Here is an 11,672-nt window from a genome sequence, read left to right on the forward strand (position 1 = left end):
AAAATGAATTAAAACATAAATGTAGGAGTATTGAAGTAACACCTGAGTGATTTACTTCAGCCAAGCATTCAGACCAGATTCTGCATTTTTTTTTTTTTCCTGGTTTAATTTTTCTGGTTATATTTTAGTGTCAAAGGTGGAAAGAGTTGTGCCAGTTTGTGAGTCCACACCTTACTAGTCTGTCTCTGTCAGTTTGGAAACGAGACAGGTGAGGCTTATAAAGTTGAGACAAAGCCTGGCTTTGTGTTTTTTTCTTTCTTTTCTTTCTCTGTCTCTCTCTCACTTTTTCTTTTGGCCTGCCTCACTAGCAGTGTTGCTGAGATAAAGCTCCTGCCGTTGTAACACGTTTCCATGCTATCTCTCACCATGGATATGCATATTACAGCCTCAGTGTAACTGAAGCCAGCAGCCTTAGTCTCCGTAGAGCTTGCGGCATTGATTTAAATTCTGGGAAAGACTTCAAACATGTAAAATAACAAATTCTATGAGGTTCAATACTGAGAAAAATGTTTTTCAAATCCACTTTAGACACTCATGTACTTTTGATAAGCAATTTGAAAGCATGTGAGAGTGTAAATGAGCAGCAGTAGTGCAGCCGCTGAGACAAAGTGAATTGAATTTCAACAAACTGCTGCAGGAAACACAGCCTGACTGATAGTTTATATATATATATATATATATATATATATATATATATATATATATATATATATATATATATTCCCAATCCCTCCTCATGTGCACAGGCCAAGCCTCTTGTCTCTAGGAGTCTGTGATCGGTCACACATTCTCTTCTCTATATTATATTACAAATTCCACACGTGTCGCTCTGTCAGATGCCATTCATGTCTCACATGTTTGGATTTATTCCTTGCTACAGCATCTTACCGCTGGAACTTCACACTGTGATGGAATGCGAACGCACGCGCCTCTAACATATACACTCACACCTTTGACTGGTTTGATTGATGACTTTTTGAAGTTTAACAAGGACACATTAATCAAAAGTGACAGTGAAAACATTTATAATGTTCTTTTTGAAATAAATCCATCAAATAATCAAATAACACTTTATCAACAAAAACACAAAAAATAACAACCATCACAAACATATTAAATTAAAAATTCATTTTAAATAATAATTATTATAATAAAATATATAACATTATAAAAACTATAACATTTCTATAACTTTTTATCAGTTTAATGGATAATTACATAATAAATACCAGTCAATTTAATTTATAATTTTTTTTTCTTTTATTTATTTGTTTTGTAGATAGTTTGCTTGTCAGTTTAATGGATAATTTCGGAATAAATAGCAGTTAAGTTTGTTTTGGATGTGTAATTCCTATTTTAACAATGAATTATTATTATTATCTTCTCTTTTCTAAAGGAACCCAGACACTTGCAGTTCATTGCAGAGTTCGGTGACAGTGACGTCTACACGTTATTATCTGCTAAAAAAGTTTACGGCGCCCCGACAGACTACGGCTTCTGTGTGAAGGTAATTCAGTGCAGAGACTTTCAGTCACTTTCTGTCTTCAAATCATGCTTTATAAATGATCTCACTGTAATATTGGATTATACACAATTGCAGCAGTCGAGGTCAGTGTTATCAGTGGTTTTATGATATAATAAAGTCTTATTATCTCTCAGATTTATTGTTTATTGTGGGTTCTATAAAACTGCCATCAAACAATCTGTCTGGCTCCTTATCTTTCGTGAACTTTGTAATGTTTCTTTAGTGTTAAAACATGGATCTCTGCTCTGACGTGTGACAGAGGGAATATTAGAAAAATGTATTGTAAAATCTACGTATTGTATTGTATTAGTTAAATCTATCTGGTTTCTGGAGCATGACTGTACTGTATATGGATACCAAGTAAATGAATAAATAAACATGAAATATTGCTTTTGTTACTTAAGACAGTGAAACAAGACAATTGAAACTTTAGAAAAGCTTTTAAGAAGCTTATAATTATACACTTTAGCATCATGAAAAATATTAGACAAGACAAAGTAAGTTTATGTATATGGCCTATTTCATACACAATATTAATTTAATGCACTTAACATAAAAAATGATTAAAAAATAGTGATCATAAAAATGCACACAAGGCATAAAAAAAAACAAAAAATAAAAATAGATTGTTTAAATTAATTAATAAAAAAACGGATGAATCAAAAAGAAAAAAATAAGAATAAGAAACATTTTAAAGGACTGTTCATTCAAGTCAATAAATGATAATAAAATAAAAAAGATTAAAAAAAATAAAAGATCTTATTTGAAAGTAAAACTGAGCTCTAAAGTGTAGATGTCTGCTTATATCCAGGCAAGCAAGTCCAATTCTGCACGTGACCTGAAGCTGCTCTGTGCGGATGATGAGCAAACCAGGACATGTTGGGTTACAGCCATGCGCCTCTTCAAGGTGAGATCGGTCTCACTGTGAGGTTTGTCCCCATCATCTCTCTTAGTGACAGCTGAATCCTCAACTGTGAGGAAATCAGTCTGAGGCTCTCTGTTAAAATGCACTCCTGACACAATAAACTGCAACAACAAAGCAACTTAAAAACACACACACAAATGGAATAATTCATTTCAGTCCTTGTGAACCAATATTTTTTTTTTGCATTCAGCTATGTGTTATGCAGTTTTAGAAGCAGCATTTAGAATAAATGTATACCACCATTAAAAAGTTTAGGGTTGATGAGATTTTTTTAAAATGTTTTCTATTATAATTTATTTTAAAATGTAACTTATTCCTGTGATCAAAGCTAATTTTTTTTCAGCATCATTACTCTTCAATATCACATGATCCCTCAGAAATCATTCTAATATGCTGATTTGCTGATCAAGAGCCTGATTATTATCATTGTTGAAAACATATTTTTGTGGAAACTTAAATATTTTTTTAGGGTTTTCTGATGATTAGAACGTTCAAAATAAAATAAATTGTTTGAAATGTATTTTTTTTGTAACATTATTAATGTGTTTACTTTCACTTTTAATCAATCTAATGCGTCCTTGCTGAAAATATATATTTTTTTTTAAGTTTAAAAAAATAAATAAAAAATTTGGGCTACATTAAATACTGTAGCTTCAATGTAAGTGAGTGTTGTGACATACTCAGAATTAGTGCTCTGCATTTAACCCATCCAAAGTGCACACACACCGTGAACACACACCTGCAGCAGTGGGCAGCCATTTATGCTGCGGCGCCCAGGGAGCAGTAGGGGGTTCAGTGCCTTGCTCAAGGACACCTCAGTCGTGGTATTGCCGGCCCGAGACTCAAACCCACAATCTTAGGGTTAGGAGTCAAACTCTCTAACCATTAGGCCACGACTTCCCCAAGTTACTGTAGTTAATTTAAATTAATATCCTTTTTATCTGGTAGTTTAGGCCCCGTCTACACTAGTGAATTTAAGTTTTAAAACGCATAACTTTTGCTACGGTTACGACGTTTACACTACTCTCACATGCCCAGTGTGCATGAATGGTCGCGTGACATGCGTTTTTGGTTATGTAGTGTGGACAGAGATCGTTTCTGAAATGCAGCTGAAACACCAGTGTAAACGCAGATCGTTTTAATTCTAAGACACCATTTTAAAATGAAATTGCACTAGTGTAAACGGGGCCTAAGTTTAACTAGAGTCATTTGTATCATTCTAAATCAGAGCCTTTTGAGGTTCCATTTCAGTTAGGATGCTCCCTCAGAAGGCAGCTGTGGAACAGAGCTGTAATGTGTGTTTGTTTGTTTGTTTGTTCACAGTATGGTATGCAGCTTTACCAGAACTTCATCCAGCCCTATCAGAAGCAGAAGAGTTCTCCAATGGTGAGCCACAGACTCTAGTCTGTTATATGTCATGTATGTTTAGCACAGCAGAATGTTTAAACCACCGAGAAGTTCCACAATAACCATAAACACATATTACAGTCCTACAGTGGAAACCAGCACTGAAATACAATTTCACTTCAAATAAACAAATCCATGTCAACCATATTTTTTCATTAGAAAGCACTTTTTAATTGTTTTAAAAAGACTCAAAAAGGTTCAAGGTTAAAAGTTTAAGATGTAAACTAAATTTAACGAAGTTTATTTAAAATTTCTCTTGATTAATTGAACAAAAAAATAGAAAATCCTAATATCATCATGAATGCATGAATTAGTAAATTGAAGACTCTATGTGTTCAATTCGGTCAATTCAATAACCATGAAGCAGTGTCTGACACGAGACCAAAATGTCTGCATGCTTATAGAATAATGTTTGACAGATGATGATTAAATGGTTTGATCAATGTGAATACAAGACAGAAGGAAATGGTTACAAGAAATGAATAAAAAAATGCAGAGATCAAGAAAAAAAATTATAAGCAAAAAAAACAAAAAATCAAAACATATTATTACAAAATTATTAGAAAATAATTTTCTGAACATCAGAATACAACACATAACAAAATAAAATCAACATCTATTTTTAGGACTTTATCGCATAAAAATTGACATCTTATTTTTAAGAAAATTTTGCTTAAATAAATTAATACAATTAATTTAATCTCCGCTAAATAAATTAATACAAATAAATTAAAACAACTCAAAATAACTCCGCGAAATTCTAGCTCCAATGCTTATCTTTGCTGTTAAAAAAAAAATGTAATAAATTTGATTAGATTTTTCTACTAGATTATCTTTGCTTATCTTGCTGTACTGACAGGAAAATTATAATATATATATATATCCGATGATAGAATATAGATACTAATATATGTTATATTTATTTTATTTTTTTTTTTTTTCTGAAAATAAGAAGGCAAAAGTACTATCAAATCATAATACTATTTTTTAATACTATTTACTAAAAAAAATTCATAATAAATAAATTATAAATAAAATATTAGCTAATCAAAAAATAAGTATCCATACATATAAATAAAACATACACCCACTATTTATCATTAAAAAAAATAAACTTACCAAACAAATCAAAGGCTACAGCCACTTTTTATTTGTCATGAAAATAATGTTACTGTGCAAATCAATCACAGCATTAAAAACAATGAGCTCCACTTATATGTTACACAAAATTTACTAAATAAAATGTTCTTTTTTTTTAAAATTTCTTTTATTTTGGGTCTAAATATGACACGGAAGTGTTCTTGACAGGTTTCGTGAGATTCAGCTCTCTGTGTGTCTGCTTTATTTCACTTTGTTCTTCAAACACAAAGAAGCAGTTGATGCAGAATGTGGTGAAGCTGTGGTTTCTTTGTGGATTTATTCTGTCATCCAGTGTCATAAACCCTCACTGCTCGTGTATTAGTGCGTTTGTATGGATACGAACACACGGCTGAGATTAAGGACCTTTCAGAAGTCATAATCACTGCTTCTCTCGCTATAGGCATCGCTGTGGAAGGAAATGCTTCTTTTGTTTGATAAGTGAGTGTGCTCTTGAAAACCAGCACAGCTGTAAGCCCTTCACAACTCAACATTCTTAAGAGGTGCCTGAACAAAGTAACCAGTGTTCATGTAGAAAAATAACAAAATTAATCTCAGACTAAGACCAGAAAGAGTGAGCCGATCAAATATGGGGCTGAATTCATAGATGAGTTCAAATGACTATTCGTAGATTCATAGAATTCGTAGATGATCTAATAACACTAATATCTTCTGTAGAGCTGCTTTACAGCAGCAATTTCTAATAACTGCATGCCAGCATTGCAACCATTTTACATTACAACCCATTACACCATTGAACATGAGTTTATCATAGTTAACTAAAACTGAAGCTAAATTTAAATATTGATATTATTAAAGGTATAGTAGGTGATTTTGGAGAGGCAATAGCATGCTAGTTTTAAAAGCATAAGATCTCACCCCCCCTGCAAATCACTCTTCAAAGCCACGCCTCCTCCAAAACACATGACCATGCACAGGCAGACCAGAGGCTAACCAGCGACACGCAACAGGATTTTTTTAAAGGGGTAGCCGAAAAAGGGGGCGCAGCAATTGCAGACTATATTTTTTTGGCATAACAGAGTACGTTAGATGAGGAGAAATAAAACCCTTTCTCTCGAAAACGTTAGATGAGGAGAAATACTATCCTGGGTCGGGAAAGCAAGACCTTGTACTAGCGGGCAGTACTGGAAATATTTTCTACTAAATGAAAGCTGTTTCTGTCGGCAAACGCCGCATCACTGTTTTGTGTGCACGCCTCTCTATCTGACGCCTCTCTGTTGTGAAAAGTGACAGCACCGTTGAGTGAACACCTTCTGGTCACCCAAAACTGCACTTATACAGATCAACTGATGGTGTAATATGAATCTACCAAAAACTTAAAGTATTAGATCAGGGCTCTAGAGTGCAACTAAATTTCTCAATAGTTCGACAAAAAAAAAAGGTTGCACCGGTGCGACCAGCCGTTCATCTCTGCGACTCTGAAAGTCTCCCTGTGGTTCAACAACAGACACTAGAGCCCTGCATTTTATCCTGAGCCCAATGGGCCCCGAATTTTTTACGCCCCTTGAGCCGGGTTTCTGGCCAATTGTCACTTAAAACTTCACACTACTTCCATATTTAAACTTCTCCTTACTTTTATATTTTAGACATCCTTCAATTAGTGATGAAAAAAAAAAAAAAAAAAATCCAGCTCTGTCAAACACGTTTTATTGCCCCACCAGCAGCAAGTACGGTGCCTGCCTGAACAGTTCTGGCGTTCAGATACACAAATAGGCTTATAAACCGCAAAGCGCACCGGCAAAAGTAATTACCATAAATGTGACAGGGATAAATATTAAAATATGAATTATTTACTAATAAACTAGTGTTTTCTGACTCTGTGTCGCAAGGATGAAGTTGCCGATCCTGACTCGCCATCTCCTCATTAGACGCACTTTTAGACAGAAGTGCATCTTTACAAATTATGATTATAATAGAAAGAGTTTTTGTTTTCGATTTGTTTTATTTTGTTAAAGGGTTACTCCATCCCAAAATTAAAATTTTGTCATTAATCACTTACCCCATAAGACATTGAGCCATGAGATGTTCAGTTTGAAGCCCTTAAAATACTTAATTTAGATTTTCTTTTTATTTCATTTATCTTGAGATGTTTTAAATTTCAGCTCAGTGAAGCACTTTAAGCACCAACACTTTTTCAGTAAGTTACCTTTCTTGTAAAATTGTGCTTCAAATAAAGAACTTTATGTTGACCAGATTGTTAGTTAATCATTTCCAAGTCAATATTGCCTATATGGACAGCGAAAAAAAAAAAAAAAAAAAAGTGAACTTGTAAAACTGCGGTGTTAAATCGGATGCGCCACATTGGATTTACTTTCAAATTTGGGTGCAACTAACTTTTGCTGGTGCACCTAAGAAAAAAAGTTAGGTGCACCAGCAACCACTGCAAAAAGTTAGTCATGTGAATTCTTGCTAGATACGCAGTTATATTACAGGCCACTGGCATGAATTATACTCGTGATGGAGCGCTCTTGGAGCGAGTGAAAACCATGACACTCCGACTTGTAAAAAATCTGCTCCTTGCTCCAGTCAAAATAGGGGGCAATGAGGTGGCCAGTGTCATTTTAGGGGTGGCCCTCGCACCCCCCCCCCCCCCCCCTTGGAGACACCTATGACGACACGATGAGAGATGGTGTTGGTGGAGGATTGAATTCAATGCTGTCAAATTACCTCTCATTCACCAGTGAAAAAACATTACAGTACAAAGCGCATAACATTACAATATTAATACATATAGAGCATTAACTTAGTGATTGCTATCGGGATGTGAAGAGACTTTCAACCAGCATAACAAAAAATGTTTTTGAACCAAATCACCTACCCTACCTTTAAATATTCAATATCTAACTAGCCATCATCTTACCTTTTGGCCATATAAATATCAGCATCTGGACCAAATTGCATATTTTTGAATAAAAATGATCTTTTCTTCCTCCTCGAGTATGAGCTATATGAGCCATAACATGAATATATGTTACCTAATGGATCAAATATGATACTGATTTCAGAAATTCAGATTTTTGGGGGTGAAATGTGATCTTTGATGATTTTTCGTGAGATTTACTATCACATCTTTGCGTGTGTTTTCAGAGGAGCATCTCGGAGAACTCACTGGTGGCCATGGACTTCTCAGGACACAAGAGTCGGGTGATCGAGAACCCGTCGGAGGTGCTGTCAGTGGCTGTGGAGGAGGGCCTGTCGTGGAGGGTAACGCCCCGCACACAGAACACACAATGCATTCTAGATTGTGACAGTGTTGTGCACAGAAGCGGACATGAGATAAGAAATCAAATTTGACACATAAGAGGTCTTTGTACCATTGAAGCATCCTGAAAGTTTCCTAGCTCAAAACATCTGCCTCATTATAAACAAAGAATTTATTCAGTCAAGCTCAAAAATGACTCTTTTGGATATTCTGGGATTTGTGACATCACACGGGTAAATACATTTGCATATGACTACCTCAAGAGCAATACATTGATGAATAGTAATGCATCATCTCACAGTAGACCCTACAGATGTGTTCAGCAGATGCATCTTAAGCTCCGCCCATGACATGCCTCCAGTAGCTCGACAGTTTTCACTGAGAAGCATAAAGTTGTATCTGTCTTTTATAAATCTGATAAAACTTAAGACTCTTCAGAGATATGAAGGAAGTAATACTACTCTATAGGTTTCTCAGGATTAACATGAGACTGGGAGAAACTGTGTTATTTCCCCTTTAAAGGAGACGCCCCTTAAAAATGGATCATTGTAAAAAAGAGGGTCAGAATGATATATATATATATTTGTGTGTGTGTGTGTGTGCAACAAAAACTCTTAACATTATCAGTGAACCTCAAGGAACACATAATAAAATTATAACGTAAAAACATGTCCCCTTTAATAGCCTCTGTGCATTAAACTTAACTAAAAACAGAGTTGTTTACACTAATTGATCGCTCTTACAGTGTGAACCATTAACCGCAGTTATTATTTTTGTTGTATCTCTGTTTTTGGATGCATTATTTGATCAGACTGCTAAAAGAAAATATTGAGAATTGTATATGCTGTATGTATACATTTGTGTGTGTTCTCATCTTCTCTAGAGGAAAAGCTGCCACAGGCTGAGCTCTCATGGTAGTCCGTCCACCTCTCAGAGCTCCATGTCCAGCATAGGTCAGCACCCAAACACACATCAACAGACACACAGAGAGCAACACACATCCTCCCTCTGTCTGACATAAGGATGTCATTCTCTTTTCTAGCTATCCATGTGGCTCAGCCGTGGTTTCACAGCAAACTGTCCCGGGACGAGGCTCAGAAACTAATCAATCAGCAGGGCCTCATCGATGGGTATTTTCATTTAAAACTATAATAATATCGATTTTTATTTGAATATTTTTATATTTTATTATTCTTAGTAATTATTACATGATGATGTCATTTTCGAAGCACTTGATTGTGAAGATGCAATAAACTGAAGCTTCTGCATTTCTAAATCTAAATCGAAGTCATGTGTTTCTCTCTTCCCAGGGTGTTTCTGGTAAGGGACAGTCAAAGTAACCCGAGGACATTTGTTCTGTCACTGTGCCACACGCAGAAAATCAAACACTTTCAGATTGTACCCGTAAGTCTGAACCAACACAAATGAACTAGCTACTTTCCATAAGAAGGGTACAAAATATGATTTTTCAATAAATTAATGACAATTTATTATTATTATTATTATTATTATTATTATTATTATTGCTATTATTATTTCTAAATAAAAATAATACAATTATTTAATAGAAAAAATTAGATAAAAAAATTACAGTAAAAAAAATTTTAACTAAAAACTGATTAATATTAATTAAAACTATATTATAATATTATATATTATAATAAATGTATAATTTATTCAGAATAAAATGTGTTACAAGTAAGCCAATTTTTAGAGTAAACTAAGATGTTTGTCACTCAGTATGAGCTAACTAGGTTGTGATGACGTTTTGGTTTAAAGCGGTAAGTTAGTGATTATATTTAAGCTTATATTTCCTTAAATTAATAAAATATAAATATATATATGAATAAACTGTATGTGTGTGTGTGTGTGTGTGTGTGTGTGTGTGTGTGTGTGTGTGTGTGTGTGTGTGTGTGTGTGTGTGTGTGTGTGTGTGTGTGTAAAAAATGCATATATATATGCATGGGTGTCACAGTTTTAAGAAGTGTTACAATGTGAGACATATATATATATATATATATATATATATATATATATATATATATATATATATATATATATTATTATTATTATTATTATTATTATTATTATTATTATTAAAATTTGCTAATAATTTTAAATATTTTTACTACACTTAAAGTATCAATTCCACAGATTTGAGGGGAAGATGTTTGCTCTGTTTAAAACGACCGGCCACACTTTACTTTAAGGTCCAATTCTCACTATTAACTCAGTAATTACTACAGCTTTTGCCTCAAACTCCTAATTTGCTGCTTATTAATAATTAGTAAGGTAGTTGTTTAGTTTAGGTATTGGGCAGGATTAAGGGATGTAGAATATGGTCATACAGAATGTGTGCTTTATAAGTTCTTCTAATAAACAACCAATATGCTAATAAGCAATTAGTTAATAGTGAGAATTGGACCTTAAACTAAAGTGTTAACAAACAACCTTGTTTCCATGCAAATTTAGTTTGGTGTTAGATTATAGTTAATCTGACAAGTCTAAGACTAAAGTGTAATTTGTGGTTATGATGCTTTACAAAGTGTACACTGATCATGGCAAGGAGCAGTACATGTATTTGTTGTGATGTTGATCTGAGCTGTAACGCTCTTCCTGTGTGTGGGACTGTCAGGTTGAAGAGAACGGCGAACTCTTCTACAGTCTGGACGACGGACACACGCGTTTCACTGACCTGCTGCAGCTAGTTGAGTTTTACCAGCTGAACAGAGGCATTCTGCCCTGCAAGCTTAAACATCACTGTGCCCGCATCGCCCTCTGAACCGCTGCGGGACGTTCTGGACATCAGCTTGTGCCTTGGACAGGAAGCCGTTTCACTGTCCACTCCCTGATGAGCATTAGGGTCTGAACTCTAAGACTTTGATATGGACGAGCATCGCTAAAGAGACTGGACTTCAGCGAGGGATGATCGTCTGTGGTGCGGCAGTGTAGATGGCAATGTGTAATGTACTATATCCTGATACAAACACTCTCAGTGTGGATGAGACCACCTTATTAAGCTATCAATCAAAGCTGATGTTTAACGGCAGACCGTCTTGGGTCTCTGTATGGTGTGAACAAAGTAAAGCCGGGTGCACATGCAACAATTTTTACTATCAATTCACAGTTTAATCTTGAGAATAGCAAATCATTTTTTTATAAATAATAACATAAATATAATAATAATTATTATTATTATATTTTATTTTAGTATAAAAATGATTTAATTTTCATTAAATAAAAAATATTAAACTTATTATTTTGATGAACTTAAAATTGATGGGTTTTTTTCCCCAACAGATTCATGATATTTTAATATTATTTATTATTTTTTTTATCATCATTGTTAATATGCCATTTTATGTGATATTTAATTGCTATTAAATAAAATTATTACAATTAGTATTTAATTTAAGTAATTAAATAAATAAAATGTATTACAAAAAATATTAATA

The 11,672-nt window shown here is 34.0% G+C and overlaps 1 protein-coding gene across 7 annotated transcripts in view; it reads left to right on the forward strand.

Moving 5' to 3' along the window:
• The window catches only part of LOC109061777 (growth factor receptor-bound protein 14), an 82,412-nt gene extending 71,005 nt beyond the window's left edge, over window positions 1–11,407 (forward strand). For 5 of the 7 annotated variants that reach the window (XM_042764318.1, XM_042764317.1, XM_042764319.1 and 2 more), the window contains 8 exons: window positions 1,397–1,507; window positions 2,337–2,432; window positions 3,774–3,836; window positions 8,103–8,219; window positions 9,101–9,170; window positions 9,260–9,347; window positions 9,528–9,621; window positions 10,853–11,406. In XM_042764318.1, coding sequence (XP_042620252.1) covers window positions 1,397–1,507; window positions 2,337–2,432; window positions 3,774–3,836; window positions 8,103–8,219; window positions 9,101–9,170; window positions 9,260–9,347; window positions 9,528–9,621; window positions 10,853–10,999 — 786 coding nt within the window. In that variant the 3' untranslated portion in view covers window positions 11,000–11,406. Of the gene's footprint in view, window positions 1–1,396; window positions 1,508–2,336; window positions 2,433–3,773; window positions 3,837–8,102; window positions 8,220–9,100; window positions 9,171–9,259; window positions 9,348–9,527; window positions 9,622–10,852 lie in introns of all 7 variants that reach the window. The other 2 variants (XM_042764321.1, XM_019078867.2) reach the window with 1 other exon arrangement.
• The last annotated feature ends 265 nt before the right edge of the window (window positions 11,408–11,672 follow it).

The sequence above is a fragment of the Cyprinus carpio genome, chromosome A9 (genome assembly GCF_018340385.1).
Source record: "Cyprinus carpio isolate SPL01 chromosome A9, ASM1834038v1, whole genome shotgun sequence".
Classification (NCBI taxonomy): Eukaryota; Metazoa; Chordata; class Actinopteri; order Cypriniformes; family Cyprinidae; genus Cyprinus; species Cyprinus carpio.